The 18,700-nt window shown below is 35.3% G+C and overlaps 2 protein-coding genes across 2 annotated transcripts; both read right to left on the bottom strand.

Annotated features, from left to right (window-relative positions):
- Positions 1-8,181: 8,181 nt before the first annotated feature.
- On the bottom strand, positions 8,182-10,752 carry LOC143551452 (putative ADP-ribosylation factor GTPase-activating protein AGD6). The gene is made up of 4 exons (XM_077041889.1): positions 10,303-10,752; positions 9,660-10,117; positions 8,963-9,052; positions 8,182-8,892 (listed from the first exon to the last, which is right to left on the bottom strand). Exons 1-4 carry the CDS (start codon positions 10,649-10,651, stop codon positions 8,392-8,394), a joined length of 1,398 nt encoding a protein of 465 aa, XP_076898004.1. The 5' UTR covers positions 10,652-10,752; the 3' UTR covers positions 8,182-8,391.
- A 3,326-nt stretch (positions 10,753-14,078) lies between these two features.
- On the bottom strand, positions 14,079-16,995 carry LOC143551451 (uncharacterized). Its single transcript, XM_077041888.1, has one exon. It carries the CDS (start codon positions 16,613-16,615, stop codon positions 14,360-14,362), a length of 2,256 nt encoding a protein of 751 aa, XP_076898003.1. The 5' UTR covers positions 16,616-16,995; the 3' UTR covers positions 14,079-14,359.
- Positions 16,996-18,700: the final 1,705 nt, after the last annotated feature.

Raw genomic sequence — 18,700 nt, 5'->3', positions numbered from 1 at the left:
TGGCAGTAAATGCTTATGGATAAAAATCAGCAAAGTTTATACTATTGTCTAGAAAATTTGTCTAGTTCTAGCAAAATAAATGTATTTAATATGGATACATAAGTAAAACAATTGATGCTTGATAATATAATTGCTCTTCGTTAATATACCTTTGGTCATTAACAGTTCTATAAGACTATAACATAATATTAGCCAACTGTATGGTCTTCCATCTGATATGTATGTGTTGAAGATATAAGCCCTATTTGATTCGTATTTCAAGAACTTTAATAAAATGGAAGTACAGTAGTCGTATTCACAATTACAAACGATTTTAATTTAGAAGAAGTATTTTTAAGTTGGGAACCATATCAAGCGAACTAACCTGCACAGTAAATGTAGGCCGTGGTAATTGAGATTCCTGCTGCTTTCTTAAAATTTGAAGATTTTAAAACATAGGAAATTAGTGGTTCAACTACTATCTTTTACTTTAAAATGTTCACCTTGATTGTAAATGTAATATACATTTACTACCAATGTGCATACTCACAAAGTAACTTATGTTTACGGGCAATGCGCATATTCACAAAATGACGCACTGACCATAAGACCCTTCGCCTTAAACTATTTAATACATATAAATGACACGCCTACATATAATGGTTATTATAGTCCAAAAAATGGCATGCATCATTTGAAGTTATTACTAACTTTATTGGCAAAGCAGAAAAAATGTTGCTATCACATGATCTAATACAGTGGAGACCAAGACATATTTTAGGTATACAAACAGATAAACTCATTCAAAGTTTAAAGTTAACCAAGCAAATTATAAGCATATTTTTCATTTGGCTAAAGTATACTTACTAACAGAGTTGTTTATGCCCAATTCAAGTATATACTTTAATTTGTTTTAGTCTTGGATGTATAAACCCTAAACAAACAGGGCAACTAACCCAGAGGTGAAAGTCAGCAAGTCAATCAATTATAAACAAAAATCTAGTGTGAAGGCTTTTTATCGAAGTACAAAAAGGAGTTAACTTAATTGTTGTAAAATTTTAATCTCAGTGCAAGTAGAAAATGAGATATATGTGAATCTACATCACCTGAAATAGAAGCTTCAGTACCTTTTAAACTGCAATCAATGTCCAGATTATCCAATTTGTTGTACTCGTCGTCTTCGTCTACACACAGATGTTATTATTTACGATTAAAATACATCATAATTATAAGTAAAAGCCAATAAAGCAACTATATTGAAAAGACAATAGCCTTCATCTAAAACTAACTTAAAAAGAAGATGAATTAAACCTGTGAGATGATGACTTTATACCTGCAAATCGGTGTTGGCAGTCGAAATCCTGCAAAAAAAAACATCTCGAGAGCCAATAATCGAAGTTGCGAATGCAAAGTTAACCCAATAAAACTTTAAACTAAAACAACCGTTGTTGGCGGTAGCAGGCAGCAGCATAACGCTAAATTACAGATTCGAAAGTTGAGATCTAGGTTTTCACATACCTTCATAGCGAGAAATGAGTGAGATTTGTATTTGGTTACTGTTTTGACTCTGCGCCTTGGACTAAGAGCTTTGAAGGACCTTTATCGATGGGTTGATAGAAGAAAAGAAACATGGGAAAGAAGAAGAAGAAGAAGAAGAAGATGAAGAAGATAGAAGGCGGTGGAAGGCTTAAGAAATAGAAGCTTAAGCAGATTGTACACTCAGCTTAAAATATTAGACATTGATGAATAGTAATTATGCTTTTTAATATATATATATAATATAATTGGATCAGCACAAAGGTTGTTAGACATTTAAACTGTAAAAAGAAAAAACGATTATTGGGTTTTAAGAATCTCGACCATGATTAATCTCAACTCATGATAAGTTTACAGACAATCCAAACTTTGAACGTATTTTCTTACGGCAATACCACACTGACTGTTGCGATTTCTGATGGGTGGTCCATGGGACAACCCTTAAGTGAATTAAGACCGTTAATAATCATGCATTTAATCGGTTAATCTTGTGGAATTAGATGACTATGGTTACTCATATAATTTCAGGTGGGAGAAGATAGAGGATGTAATTACGAGAACGTGGGCGAAAATGGTGAAGAAAACGGAGTTGAAACGAGAAAGTTATGAAGAAAACAATTAGGCAAGAATGGAAGCCACCGTAAGCTACGGTGGGATCTGAAGAAAAACCCACCGTAGGGCATTTGGAAGCCACCATAAGCTACGGTGGCCATCCTAGCTTACGGTGGGCGCGTTGCAGAATTTCGTAACTGCCATATTTACTTGTATTTTGGACGGCTTTTGAGATCTTAATCATATCTTTTGATCCTAGAGCAACCTAGAGGCGATTTTGGGGTGAAATAACATTATTGTGAGTGTGGTAATCATTAGAGACTCGATTTTGATTCATATGCAAACTTTAATTGAAGGAATGATGAACCGAATCATGCTCGGCTAATTCCCTTTGTGTTTTCCCTCGGATTGTAAGATTTATTCATGAATGTTTGATTGAATGTTTATGCAATTTCTGAGATAATAGTTTTATCTTATTGATTTCATTATTATGGTGTTTATGCATTGATTGATAGATTGTTAGTTTATTGAATTCGTGTTCTAAACCATCAGTTCTTGGTGCTTTAAGCAATCGAGATTAATCAGGAGGGATTCGGGGTTGGATAAACTAATTGGTTTTTGAGTGATTACCTTGCGTTGTATAATCCAAGTACTTGATCCTCAATTATTGCAATCATTTACAGCATGAACTTTATTTATTGTTCATCTCAGTTTAAACATTAACTTTGGTATTCATGGAAACCTGAAACCGAGGGAAGGCATATTTTCTCTTATTGTTTTAAAACTCGTTAAATTGCTTTCAGTTCTTTTCGTTAATCAAATCAACCAACAAAATACTTGAGTTTATTTTATGCATTTAGTTTAATATAGATTAATTACAAAGCTACTTAGTAACACATTTTCCACAAAACTCCCTGTGTTCGATACCCGCTTATCACTATCTAACTAGTTGTAATTGGTTTATTTTTAAGTAAGTCTTCGACCTCACGTTAATTTCAACCGCTCAAGACCTATTAACAAACCATTAGATTATAAGCTAGTGAAGAAAGCCACGTCGAATGCCACTAAAAACCACATTAGATCTGTTTGTGACTTGATGGCTGCTAGTTGCATTTTTTTTGGCATATTTTATAACACTTTAAACATCAAGTTTAGCTATATTAATGCATCTATCATACACATATCACATTATTTTGTGAAACGCTTGTTTTCTATAGCGGAGTCTACCTTGGATTGTTTTAATGTTTTTGTAGTTGCGGAGCGGACGCGAGGAATAGCAACGGACGTAGCAATTGAATCATCGGAGAGAGGAGTAGTTAAAAGAAATCAGTGTACTCTTTGTTGATGGAATTTGGAATTAAAAAAGGCCCTCGAATTATATCTTATGGTTACAAGACAATTTGGTGATCAACTTTGAATTAATTTGTTCGGATCTGATTATATGTGGGCTTCAACAGAAAAAAAATGTATTGTGGGCTGGTGGCCTAATATGTTGGGTCAAGAAAGAATATTGAGAAGTTTGGGCCGATTACCAAGAAGAATTCAGGGATGATGAGATTTGATATATAACAAAACTAGCTTTTGAACCCGTATAGGCGTATATTATACGGGATTTGTCAAATGACCGAAAATCATACATTTCTTATGGATTTTCTTTTGAGTTTATATATTAATTTTAATTAGAGGTGGCAATGTGAATGGGTTGGGTTGGATTTGGGTGATGGGTTAGAATGGGTATGGGTTAGGATGGGTATGGGTAAGGATGAATTTTTAAAATAGAGGGTTAGGATGGGTATGGGTCAGGATGGGTAACGTTAACTCATCTTGACCCAAGTGAAGGTTAAAATACAAAGGGTTTCAAAAACCCCTAAAAAATTAATAAAAATAATAATATCTCAAAATATAAATAAAAAACGTAAAATGTAAAAAAACTAAAATGTTTCCCCCATCATCCTCGTTCATTAAAAAAACCCCACTTTGTATCGGTTCAGGTTCGATTTTTTCGGGGGTTTTTTTTGGGTTCGGTTTTGCTTTTTTTCATTTCGGTCGGTTTCAGTATCTTTTCGGTTTCAATGATTTCGGTTTCGATTTCTCGGTTTCATTCGGTTTCGTGGGTTTTGTTGAAAATAAAATTGGATTGAGCTTGTTTTAATCCATTCTAACCCATAAACAAACTCATTCTAACCCATGACCAAAAGTCACTAGTATTTCCCCAACCCATCTTGACCTCCTTGGAAAATTCTTTTGATCCATCCTAACTCATTCCAATTTTAAAAATTATCCATATTGACCCAAAACAACCAATTTGGGTTTGTTTTGCCTCCCCTAATTTTAATATAATAACACACACCTCGAATTTTACATATTTAAATTTTACATTTTCTTAAGATTGAAATAATTTTAAAATGAAATAAAATCAATCATTAGTACCTAAACATATTAAAAATATTTTATATGAACAATACGAATGTAAGTTAAATAGTGTTTACAAATTGTAAGATTATGAATATTGTATTTATTCAACAAAATTTGAAGTACACACATAACTAAATATTTATGATAAACATAGGTCGCTAATTATTATTCAATAATGGTTTGTAAATCATTATTTAAATAATTTAATAATTCACTGTTTGAGTTTAAACTTATTATAGATATTCAATGGTTTATATGTTTTTTTATATTATGGTCAAACTTTCAATATCTAATAGTAAAATTAGATGTAGTGGGTTAGTAAAAGTTATTGTGATTTAGATTAGATTAAATACATTTTTTTTTCATGTGGGTTACAACTAATGGGTCATAGCAATTCAACACATGACCCATGGGTAACATGGATTAAGGAGAGAAATGATTAGAAAATATGAGAGAAATTAAAGTTAAAACTTAATGTGGTTAGGACACATCATCATCATTATTTTTGTTAGTTAGTATAGGTGGATATTCGCAGAAGGAGTTCACATCTTTCAACGACAACAATATTGGAAGAGCAGTTTTCTTTGATTTCTTTTGGTCGTAAGCTTTATTTCTTTTTATGTTTCTTTTCAGATTTAGTTTGATTGGTTTAGCCACAATGTCCGGCTAAATCAATATAATTTCGACACTAGGGTTTGATTTGATTCAAAACTTATGTGAAACAATTATGTGATTCGCTTGTTTGAATGGTTTGTTTGTTTGGTTCTTGTGCTTAAACCCGGTTCCATCCCGATACAAGAATGTTACTTCTTAGTCGTACAAAATATTTTGTAACTATTCATACCTGGTGGTGGCAGCGGTGGTGGTGGAGGTGGTAAACGCGGTGGTGGTGGTGGTGGTAAACGCAGTGATGATAGTGGTGGAGGGGGTGAATCCGGTCATGGTAGTACCAGTCGAGGGGGTGAACATGGTGATGGTAGTAAACGCGGTGGTGGAGGTGGTAAACTCAGTGATGATAGTGATGGAGGGGGTGAATCTGGTCATGGTAGTACTAGTCGAGGTGGTGAACGCGGTGATGGTAGTGGTGAAGGGGGTGAATCCCGTCGCGGTGGTAGTGGGGGAGGCGGCGTACGCAGTGATGGTAGTGAACCTGGCACCTGATGATAAACTGTGGTTCCAGTACTACTACTAATTAAATGTATGAAATTAAAATATAATAACCATAACAGCAGTTTTTCTGCTAGGATAGACATTTTTCCTGTTAATGATTCGGGATAGAAAGAGTTGGATCATACTAACACAAATGGATCTAACTCTATATTGACTTAGCCATGCATACAAACAAACTAGAAAGAGAAAGGTGTGACCCGTCTCATACTCTCTCATTTGTCTCCACAACGTTCCAATTGTTTCATTACACAACATGCGGTCGGATCAACTACAAACACGTTTTATCGTGCAAAAAGAGCGATGACTATTCCTAGTCACTTTGTTATGCTGCGACAAAATATAAGTAGAGTAATAATAATTACGCCATGTGTAAAGTGTAGCATAATTACTACTACTTTACTTCTTTTTTGTTGTAGTGTAATAAGAACCGCTAACAAAATAAAGTTAGTATGAATTATGTTATTTGTAGAATGTAACATAATTAATATCACAATACTTGTATTTCTGTTGTAGCATAATTATGAAAAATGTCATCGCAAAAATATATTTTTCTTTTCGTGTTATTTGTACGAAGAATTCTTATGTCGGCATGAGAGAATGTTGACTCGCATAAAGATTAGGCTGCCGAAAAAGGATGGGACGATAGGCTTTGATTCATCAGTTTTGAAGAGGGCTATAGGCCACTTTCTCTTACTCAATAGATCTATTACTTCGAGTGAGGGTTGTACTATAAGACCTTGATAGCCTCAATGGATGGCCCCTCCAAGACACAAAAAAAGTTAAAACACAACCATATATGCAGTTTTGATTTCATACATTTTCTGTGTATTGTTGTCAACATTCGCTTTTAAACCATTTAACATTTTACTATTTTTTACAGTATGCATAAGTCATATAGTTTAAGAAACAAGAAAACGAGTTTGTGTATTGTTGTCAACATTCGCTTTTGAACCATTTAACATTTTACTATTTTTTACAGGATGCATAAGTCATATAGTTTAAGAAACAAGAAAACGAGTTCATTTACAACGGTTTCAATACACAAAAGTTGTCTAACGTAATTCAGAAAATAAAGTCGTGTATAAAAGAATATTAATATTGGTTCCAATAATACCGATACCGGAAGTCGTTATTGGTTCGGTTTGTTACAATAAAGAAAAAAAATTTGTATATGAACCATTTGATCTTGATTCTTGAACAAATAACCAAAATAATGTCAGCATTAAAGCTCGCCTTTAAACTTTCACAAATGATATATTGTAGTAAAGATGCTTGTTGCTTTTATATTTTACAACTAAAATGAGTTTTAACTGAAATATTTTAGCACGGCGGTAGTTTTACCCAATCAACCGAACTACCTTCACCTATGACCAAAAAAACATAACCATTGTAATTGAAATCAATCAGCTATAACAATCTAAAAACTAAAACATCGATTGCAGGTCCTGTTCGACCCATATCCAAACCAATAAGTGCTCGTACCTAACATTACCTCCTCAAAACATCACTAGATGAGTGCAGCAAGAGAGAACCCTCTTCACTACATGTTTTCATTGCTGATAATTCAAACTACTATCTAAAACTCCTCCCACAACCCTAAAGCCATCACAGACGTACAAAGATGGGTTTGCAGTCATTGAACATTTGAACCTGGTTGGTCAGTGGTCAACCAAAGCCCATAGGGTCATTAAACATGCACCACGTACAGATCAAGGTCTTGGTCTTGAACTCTTGGTAGGCTTGGCTCGCAAGCATCCCACAAAAATGGTTTATTTCGTGTTCATCGGTGATCCAAACAATCATGGGACCAATGGGTAGGGCGGCAGGATGATTGCACAAACCACTACTGAGGTGCCATATATAAGCTTGTAATGCATGATAGAGACAACAAAAACTAGGTTTTCTAGAAGCGAGAGAATGCAAATAGAAACGGTAAAATTCTAAGTAAACTAAGCACGTATCTCCTGACAACTAGTTAAGCTAACGACTGGCTAACTAATCAAAACGGGTTCTGTTAGACCATGTTACTTTATCGTATCAAGTCAAGTTGTGTTGACCCAAAAACACTTTGTCTAAACTTATAACCAAATAACTTGTTGACGCTAATCATAAATAAATACATTATTACAGTAATAATATGAAGTTTTAGATGATACGGGTTGAGAGGATCTAGGCATTAAAGGTTTAACTTCGGATGACACTCAGCTCTCTTGTAACTAAATGTTCTCATTTGACTCGTTTAAGATAAAACAAAACCCAAATTACTAACTCTACTAACAATAAATATTAGAGATAAGACAGAATGAGAAGTTTAAGCCGTAATTGCACGCAGTATGTTCCCGGAGGCATTAATTGCAGGAATCATTTAGCATGAAGGCCAAACTTAATCAAAACTAAGACTTACGGGTGCCATATTAGCACCGTATAATTACAATATTGCATCTCCTGCTAATGGTTCATAATCTTAATCTAGCTAAAAAAGACCACATGTCTTACCAAATTTTACCCCAATAATAAAGATCTACAGTCTACACTAAAAGAATAAATTATATCAAAAGTAAAATCACAATAGAAGTTTCAAGAAAACAAATTGTTACAAGAAGAGTCTAAATTCCAACCGAAAAACAATTACTTAAGTTCCCCTGTAGTTGGGCAATTAGCCCACATTGTTGACAATTGTACACAATATAAACTTTTACATAACAACGAAAATTTTCAAGGGTGAAAAATATGCTAACCTTAAAGAAAGCCAGCCCCGGACCAGTTCCCATCCGATTTGCCAGCATGGCTTCCGGTTTTAGCATCCGACTTGTAACTATCATACGGGTCATCTTTAACATCATCCCAACCTGCCCAGTCATCACCACCCTTACTGGCTGCAGTCGCTGACGTGGACGAACTTTTATTATGCCCATCATTATCCCAATCATCCCAAGAACTGAAATTTCTGCCTGATGAACTAACAGAACCGCCACCGTTCACGCCAGATGCAGGGGCAGAATTGGAAATCCCATTAGATCGTCCAAACTCCTGATAAGACCCGTTTCCCTGCGTTTCATTTCTCTGCCAACTGTCACTGTTCCATGTAGGGTTATCTTTTGAAAGCTCTTCAACCTTTTGTGAAGCAAATGCCATTACACCTTTCATGAGTCCCCAAGTTTTGTGTCCAATTTCTGTTGTTTTCGCTGTGACAACATTAACAGTCTCGTTCACCTTGTAATCATAGCCACCATCTCTGACCTGTAAAGACAGTTGTGCATATGTTAAACCAGTTGTAAAAAAATATAGTGTATTAAGTAAACCAAAAGACCTTTGTCGTGAGTTCCTTTGTGCCAGCTTGAACGACACTAGCAGCTGACTGTGCAGCAGATGCAGCTACAAAGGATAGCTTACCAAGTCCCTGCATAAGCACATTCGATAGATCAGTAACCAATCAAACACAAGTTTGCCCTAATATTGTTCATAATAATAAATTTATCAGCAACTGAACAATAAATGTAAATGAGTCGAGTCGAGCCGAGTCGAGCTCAAGCTTGGCTCATTTTGACTTATGAGAGCTTTAACTCGGCTAGTGAGTCTTTTTTACAAGCTCGGACTTGGCTCGTTTATTGAATATTAAATAATTTACGTATGTTTATAATTATTTTTATATATTTGGAGAAAAACCTTTAATGAGCACAAGCTCGGCAAAAGCTTGTGTAGTAACTTAAACAAAGCAAAACTCAGCTTGAGCCCTGCTGTAATGCTGTTCAGTGGAAAATTAATACATTGAATGCCAAAAAAAGTACAACTTAAAAACACGCAAAGCTCAAGCTCGGGGTCGATAATCAAACAAGCTTTGTTAGATTCCCGGGCTCATTTCAAGCTTTTAAAGCAACTCTACTCGTTTTCATCCTAAACAATATAATCAAATCGATCTATAGGAAAAAATTTATGGAATTTCTATTCGATAATAGATATATAACAGTTTAATCATTATCAATTCAGTGTTATAAACAATACTGTACCTGAGTAACAGTAGAAAGAACATCTCCTTGCGCGTCATGTCGCGGCACCGGATTAGGCGACGATCCAAATCCAACATACTTCCCTCCCTGCGACGGCGGCAGTCCCTCGGGCCTTGACTCATTCTCCGCCAACTTCCTAGCAAAAAAACCTTCTTTCCCCGCCGCAGACGCCTCCAACTGCGCACGCGTGTATATATCCTCCGTTGATCTAGACCTAGCCGGCGGCATCCCACCGTTCCCACCACCATTCCTAAAATCCCCAGCACTCTGATTCCTCCTAATATTATTATCCTGAGATCCAAACCCCCTCTCATCAAATCCACTATCTCCCCAATCACTATCCCACCCTCCCGCACTCCCACCCCTTCCCCCGGAAGCCGCCGACAACGGCGGCTTCTTACTCCCCCCGGTTTTAACCGAACTCTCCTTCACAACCGGTGGATCCTGCCATGCCTTACCTATAATATCATAAATTACAGTACATAAATAAATTAATCAATCAAGCAGATAAAATAATTTACTATAATTTACAATACTACGCCATGCCTTACCTATAATATCATAATATCATAAATTACAGTACATTAAAATTAATAAATCAATCTGACCAGATAAATTAATTTACTATAATTTACAATACTACCTTCCGCCAACGATTGGATCCGGTCTCTATACACGGAGGCAGCGTTGGTATTATACTTGGAGACAATATCGGTCTCTTTGGGGATCCCGTACTTGGAGAAAAACTTATTAAGGGTTTCGTTACCACCGGACTCCATTTTGCGAAGCTGGATCTCGGACCAGGAGTCCATGGTAACAGATCGGACAAAGGAGATGTGGACACCGAGGCCTCGGTGCTTGCCGGAGCACTCAAGGCACATGAAGATGCCGTAGGAGACGGAGGCCCACTGAGGGTTTTTTTGAGAGCAGTCGACGCATACTTTGTTGCCGGGTTGAGATTGGAGGTCTCGGAGCCGCCGTGACGCCGCCATAACGGAGATCTGGGATTGGTATGGTATTGGGATGGGTGGCAGATCTGGTGGAGAGTAGAATCAGGTAACCGATATGTGAGGGGTGAAGTGGATGGTTGGATGGATGTGTGCTGATTATCATTATTATTATCATTATTATTATTATTATTATTATTATTATTATTATTGCTTTAATAAATATAAATAAATCGTAAATGTTCCGAAGACAGTAAACATGGTTGTAAAAATTGTGTCTAGGTGTCGAGTACTTAACATGTAATCCCCGCCTAGGCCGGGTTCTCGGTGAGCCATCCACGAGTACTCTCCGACTAAGGCCAAGTACTTTCCACTCCCCAGTCGACTGCTTAGGGTCCGCATAGCAGTTTTTGCAACCTTGACAGAAAACAAGTGAAAAATATGAAAAGAACTTAAAAAACTACGAAAAAAAAGTTGGTCGATTACAGTATGTACACTATGTTTATAGATAATTTCTTGGTGTTGTTTGTTAGTTAATCGAGCATATAGATGTCTCGAAAGCAACATTTAACGGCCGGATCGGGAACCATTTACACCGACGGTCTCGTTATGCCTATTTAAGCCGCTGCTAGATTAAATGACTGGTTAGGGACTTAGGGTGGTCAGCAATAGAACCAACTAGTCAACAATAGAACCAACTGGTCAGCAAAGCAGCAAGTAGGTCGTTTTTACCAGTTTCATGATTCATTTTAACTTATTTCTTTTTGTTTACAGAAATATTAGCATGTATTAAAAGGTTTATAATGAGAATTGAGAAATATGATTCACGATTATCACACATGTATGCATAACTATATATATATATATATATATATATATATATATATATATATATATATATATATAGGGGCGGACCCACGTAGTGTAGAACGGGGTCCCGGGACACCAATGTTTTTTAGAAATTTTCTAGAGGCGGTATATTAAATTGTTTATGGACCCCATAAAAATTAAGAGTTGGAACCCATGCTATCAATACTGATGTGGTGTGGTGGTAAATTCTTGGTTTTGTATCCCAAAGGTCACTAGTTCAAGTCTTCCAACCCTCCATTTTCTATGATTTTTTCATTCTTTTTTAAATCCTACTCAATATTAGTTACTAGTTAGGGCTTTAAAATAACCAACATTCGGACACAGAGACAGAAGACCATAAGTAGAATAGGTGGAGTTTACCTTTTGTTGGATCCAGCATAGGAGCTTTGGAGTTTACCCTTTTTTTTCATTTAGAGCTCGTTTTTTGTCATTGTATTATTAACTTGCTATTTGCTAAAGGAGTTTTGGAGTTTAGAAAGATTAGAAGTGGCAGATATTGAAGGTTGGTCATAAGCAGTCTTCCATATAGCATTTATCAATTGAAATGTCTACGTATATATGGGTCTATGAAGCTGCAATAGTTGTATGGCTTTACACAGTTTTAGATCGACAAAACAAATCTCGAAGTGGTTACGCGAACATAACGTAAAGCTGTGAATATAATAGGCACTAACATCCATATCCTAAGGGATGATTTTGATTCAAAAAGAAGTATATCAAAGCCCATTCTTTGACTATTTATGTTTGTGATTTGTAGAATGTAACATGGACTTTTTGTTAATAATTTCACATTGATTTTGAAGTTATCTACATTGTATTTTGTTGATAATTTTTGTGTGTTTTCTAATGAGGACCGATCGTATTTCATCATATTGTTTTATTTCGTCTCGACCCGAACCAAACGACGGCCGACCCGAACAACAACTGACCCGAAAAATCTAAATACCGAAAAAACGGGACCCCATTGGCCAAAATTCCTGGGTCCGCCACTGTATATATATATATTTATATATGTATATATATATAAATAGTAAAGCAGACAATCAAATCGTCTGGATATCTGAAGGGACGAACAAACCAACTTGCTTGTTTTGTTGATATGGTTTGCGTACCGTGTATGTCGGCTGATAGGTTTGTTACTTTGCTAGTTGGAAATAAAGTAAAGCAAAAGCCATAAAATATAAAATGTGGACAAATCTTATTTTCTATTCATACTACTTTTTCTTCTTTTAGTTTTTATTCTTAATCTAGCAATTCTTAAAACTAAAAAGGTAAATAAATGCATCCTTTGGTTTTCTAAAGCCAGTCGACTGATCCGACCATGGTGATCTGGCTGGTTCAATCACTGGTCTGGTTTTTAAAACATTATTTGGAAGCAATACATTGGGGGATTTCTTGAAGCTACATATACCGATATACGTCCATTTCTAGCAATGTAACTTACTAAATTAAATATAACTTTTACAAGTTGCTGAAAACATATCACAAGGACGAGTAAGGAAACTTAAACAAAGATTGATACTTTGTTTAATGTTTGTTAAGTTTGTGGATTAATCTGAGAGTGAAAAACAAGAAAGTACATAATGTGCAACAAGCTAGTCTTCCCCCAATATGTTTTCCTCTTGTATAGCATTCAGTGAGTTAATGTTTATGCCAAACTTACATGTGCCTAGACCCTAGTACGCTAATATATACTCGTAGTTAGTTTTAGACAAAATTTTGTTTACTTCTTTACACGGTGTTTGGTATCAAAGTAGCCTCCGATGAATAGAAACATTGTCTAACATGTGATGTTGTAGAATGTAGAGCCTCAGACACAAGATTCAGATAACAAATAATGCTCAATACACCAAATCTAGCGTTACTGGTGCTTTACTCGTCTTTTTGCATTAACTGGAGATTTTTGTTGATGCATCTTCTCTCTAGAAGGAGAACTAAGGTACTTGGAGGAGAAAGATGAATGTTGCATTTTCATATGTCCACTCCTTGAAGCCTTCATGTTTCAATTTATTGAGGTATTATGAGTATGAGGACCTCACACCTGTATTGCAAAGTACAAAACATGAAAGTCATCCTAAATCTTGTACTGGTTTTCCATACTTGCAATATATGATATTTACTACTTGTAATTATGGAAATAGGTGCACCAACCTCTTGGTTGCGTATAGTAAAATGCAAACTTGGTGCACAAGGCTCTCGCATACGCAGGTTCTAAAGAAGTGTCGGACCAACTTGGGCCTGATGTATGCAACCTTACTTTGCATTTCTGCTAGAGGATGTTCCCATTACTCGAATGACAATCATTAAGATGTGTATATCATTTTCGTAACTTTAAAGAATATGTTTGCTCTATCAACCTCCAAAATTACTTCATGATATGTTATGTCGCCCTTTATTAATGAAAGTATCATAATAAAGATTTTGGGAGATCAAGGGTTTAGCAAGTAAAAAAGCACCACATAGAAAGTCAATTGCAGTGGTTGCATTATATTAAACCTTTCAGCATACAGGTATCCTAAATACTTAATGAAAGCAAGAGACTTGAGTACCGACACTATAACATGGTTTACATTATACTTTTGTTCATGTAGTACTATTTTTTCAGCTTCAATGACAACCTCTTGTTTAATAAGATAGCTTTTTTTACTGACGGAGCTGGGAATTCAGGTTCTACATGTCGGAATTAGTGGACTTGCTAGTTACTGTCGGCGGTTGAAACTGTTCCGGTCACCAACACGTAATATTACTCGAATTTCACAAAACTTGTAGGACACGTAACCAAGCGGCATCATGGTACAAGCAAAAAAGTAACACATAATCTAAACCTAAAAACCTAGCAATTAAAAACCAGAACAAGATACAAAAAGACTGGACATTTTTACCTCACCGATAACCTCTCTTCGGCTTCCGAACACTAAGAAACCGATCCAACGATCCCAACGCGTCTTCAAATTTGCGAATTTTAAGGAAACCCATAATCACACTCACTTCATTTTCTTGAAACTTTGCAGTTTTCATAACCTGATCCACTATCTTAACTAAAGTATCCTCCATTTGCAGGGCAAGAAGCCCTTCAGCCAGCATATATATACAACCAAACTCGGGTACATAACCTTTAGAGCTCATCTCAAACACAAAATCAACCGCCTGCCCAATGGGCCCGCCACCCAAACACAATCCTTTAAAAACAATCTTGTATGACACCTCATCAGGCGGACAACCCTTTAACTCCATTTCTCTAAAAAACTCCATTGCAGCATCCACACCGCGCTTTTTAAACAGCGTTTGAATAATGGGATTATACGAGTGTGGTGTAACAACCATGTTTTTTAACTGAATGGTTCTAAGTAACCTACAAGCAACATCTATCCTACCCGCTTTACATAACCCTTGAATCAACGTCCCATACGTGACTATATCGGGCTCACACCCGTTTGTAGCCATAACTTGAAGAACATCAGTTGCTTTTTTAATATCACCTGCTTTACAAAAGTGTGAAAGAATTGAATTATAAGTGAATTTATCAGATTTCAATCCTTCGATAATCATCTGGTCCATAAGTGTAACCGCCTCTTCAGCCCGTTTATTTTTACAAAGCCCGTCAATAAGCGTGTTGTAAGTAACCACGTTTCTTGACACCCCGTGAAGCTCCGTCCTGTCAAAGATTTGACCCGCTTCTTCGACTTTCTTGTTTTTACAAAACCCGTCTATAAGTGTGTTGTAAGTTATCACGCTTCGTGGGCAATTGCTTGATTCCATTTCTTTCAAAAGATTCAAAGCGGGATCTAGTTTTCTTTTAGAACAATAATAACCGATTAACATGTTATAAGTAAACTCATCCGGCTGACAACCTTTGGTTTTCATTTCGTTAAACATTTGTAGTGTGTGTTCGAATTTGTTAGATAAACAAAGCCCTTGAATTAGAGTATTAAAACTGCATACATCGGGCGTGATTCCTTTATTTGTTAAAGTAAGAGCAAGTTCAGAGGCTAATTCAACTTGGTTTTCCTTACATAAACCACTAATTATTGTGTTGTACGTTATCGTATTGGGGGACACGTCACGTGCCAGCATTTGGTTAATAATTTCTTTTGCCTCTTCAACTTTACCTAATTTACACAATCCGGAAACAATCGTGTTGTAGGTGTACACATCAGGATCAAAACCATCGTGAACCATGACATCCAAAAGCTCCAACGCATGCTTCACATGGCCCGATTTGCATAACCCGTTAACCAAAGTGTTGAATGTAAACCGGTCCGGATAAAACCCCTCCTTTGACATTTCTTGAACAAAACTCAAAGCTTTTGAAACTTGACCTAGTTTGCAAAATCCATGAACCAAAGTGTTGACGGTTATATTACTCGATTGACATTGAGCTGATACCATTTGGTCTTTGATTCTCAATGCACCGTCTAAATTCCCGTCTTCGATAAACCCATGCATCAGGGTCGTATACGTCTTTTCGTCGGGTACTAATCCGTGAGTAAACATATCTTCCATCAACAAAACCGCAGGCCTCATTTGATGAGCTTTACAAAGAGCTTTTATCAAGATATTGAAAGTGGAAACGTCTCGTTTAATTCCTTTACTCGACATTAACAAGTTAACATCCTCGACTAGCTTCAATTTGTTTGCATCAACAAGAACATTTAGCAAAAAGTTATAACTATACGTCCCCGGTTTCACTCCAAACTCTTCTTCCATAATAAACAAAACACAAACCGCCTCGTCATACAATTCAACCTTTGCAAAACTTTCAATTAATACAAAGAAAGTATCTTCAGAAACCTTACACGAAGACCGTTTCATATCATCCAACACACCCCTAATCGAATCAACCGAACCTACTTCACCAAGCTTCTTAAGCATTTCCTCAAAAACACTCAAAGACGGTTCGAAACTTGGTTGGTTCAAGGCCCATTTAAACACGTCAAGCACCGCATGTTCAGTGTTTTCACCACGTACAATATCGAGAACTTGTTGTTCGATAGGGGAAACAATGAGTTGTTCATTGTCTTTAGTGGATGCAAAAGAAACAATACTTGACGGTTTTGCCGGATAGAAAATTACAGATGGGTGGTTTAGATTTTGTGGAAGTGTCCATGGGTCACAACTTAAACAAGAAGAAAAAGCCATTTAACTTATTCAATTGATTTAAACTCATTCAGGCATTTAAACAAACACCTGGTGGGCAACTATAATTTCGTATAGTTTTAGTCAAATAAACCAAAACCCACAAAAACCCATCAAACAATTTGAACAAAGAGTTAACTTACGCTATCTGTAACACCAATTTGAGGAGTTTGATGAACTGTTACACAAGAATTTAACTGGTGGAAGTGAAAGAGACGAAGAAACCGAACCTGGGTATGTTACAAGCGATTAGAAAACTGCAAATATGTAATCTTTGAGATGATTCAGTGGAGTGAGAAATGAGATATGACAAGTGGAAGAACAAAGAACTAAAGAACAAAGATTGCAGAGAATCAATTGAGTGCGTGTGTGATGTTTAATGGATGAACTATCTTCTACGAGCATCAATAGATTGCTAAATTTGGTTATGAAATACCAATTTTACCCTTGCCCTTTTTTTTCTTTTCTTTTTCTTAATTTTTTGATCGTCAATTTTAGTCATAGGTAGCAACTTTGAACTCGGTACAACTATGTCTATATCTTTAGTAGCATGTATGAAAAACAATAACAAGTTTGTACCTATATAGCTAGTGGGGAATCTTCAACGTTTATATGAAGAAGGTACTCAATACGTATCAAAATTTCCGATGTAAACATGAAAATTTAAACTCCTGGACAAAAAAAATTCCGATCTCTTTTATGCTTCACGTGCCCTTGTTGATAGCGCTTGATACATCAATGGCAAGTTTGTATTCTGAAGGCATTTTATGTTAAATATGGGACAAATGAATCAAAAACACCAAACACGATTTTGCATAAAACGTTTATGCGACTCTTTTTATTAATAAGAAACAAGAACACAATATTTTCTGCTAGAACAAAATAAAACTAACGATGGGTTTATATAACATAATTTATTCAACTTGGTCCCTGAACTTTGGATCTCAACCAAACCGCCCCTTGAGATCTTTCGTACCACTATTATACTTTTAGTATTAACCATTCGGGTCCTTTAAGTTGGTGTTGCTCCAAGTTTACATTTTATGTAATAGTACAAGTGACAATGGATATAACAAGGGTCAGGCTAAACGTACTCATTCCTTACTAACCACACACACCCCCTCCCTTTCCTGAACTTTCATTTCCCCTTAACATGACATGTTACTCTCTCTTAATTTATTTTATAATTTTCTCAAAATATCAAATAAAAAACTATTAAGTTTTTATTTTTGTTTTACAATTTTTTTTATATATTTTTGTTATTGATTTTATTATTTTATTTATTTAAGATCTTATTAAAAGTTTATTTACTTTTTTTACGTGTATTAAAAAGTTTTGTATGTTTTCTCTAGCTAGTTTTCTATTTTTTTTATTTTTTTTATAAAACGTATTCAAAACAGTTTGATTTTATTTGTTAGGTTTAGATACACGAGTTAACGTTACCTTTGAAAAGAGTCAAATTTGTTTATCGAGTTGTATGTTATTTAACCTTTTATATTTATAAAAAATAATATGATTTTTTATAAAAGAATGTAAACTATCTCTTAACTTAAAAAAACGCTATTCAAAAAGATTAAAACAAGTATAGAAAAAAAAATTGAAAACAAAAATAAAAACAACGTTTTTAGATAAGCAAAAAACTGTTTTCTAAGTAAGAAAAAATATGTTTTTATTAAAATTTTATAAATATACATAAAAATATAAATAAAAAAATTGTTAAATAGAAAATGCTTTTATAAAAATAATAATGATAATAAAAGATAACAAAATGATTAAAAAAAAATCTAAATCGTATTAATGTAAAACTTGAGGGAAGAGGTATGTTTAGTAAAAATGGATGAGATGTGGTACGTTTAGTAGCACCCTATAACTATCAACTTACGCAATTTCATTAAATGTTGCAATCGTTTTGACTTCTCGTTCCCTATATAAGAAATTCACTTGATATGGTTCAAAGTGGTTGAATTCACGACAGATGTTAAAATTTTACATAACACGATTTATTTTATGGTGTTTAATCGTTGTTGCTTAAAAGTCATCATCAGGTTCCGGACTATTGCTTGATTCATCAGCAGTAAATGGGGTAGC

This window comes from Bidens hawaiensis, unplaced genomic scaffold (assembly GCF_021521415.1).
Source record: "Bidens hawaiensis isolate Kalapana, Puna unplaced genomic scaffold, B.hawaiensis_p1.1 tig00016457_1, whole genome shotgun sequence".
NCBI lineage: Eukaryota > Viridiplantae > Streptophyta > Magnoliopsida > Asterales > Asteraceae > Bidens > Bidens hawaiensis.
This window is presented reverse-complemented; position numbering and strand designations above follow the sequence as displayed.

Excerpts from the sequence above, each read along its gene's own strand:
- LOC143551452 (XM_077041889.1), bottom strand. The coding sequence starts at position 10,651 with ATGGCGGCGTCACGGCGGCTCCGAGACCTCCAATCTCAACCCGGCAAC. Across the intron at positions 10,118-10,302 it reads GATCCAATCGTTGGCGGAAG|GTAAGGCATGGCAGGATCCA; the intron begins GTAGTATTGTAA and ends ATGATATTATAG. Across the intron at positions 9,053-9,659 it reads TTCTTTCTACTGTTACTCAG|GGACTTGGTAAGCTATCCTT; the intron begins GTACAGTATTGT and ends GTGCTTATGCAG.
- LOC143551451 (XM_077041888.1), bottom strand. The coding sequence starts at position 16,615 with ATGGCTTTTTCTTCTTGTTTAAGTTGTGACCCATGGACACTTCCACAA.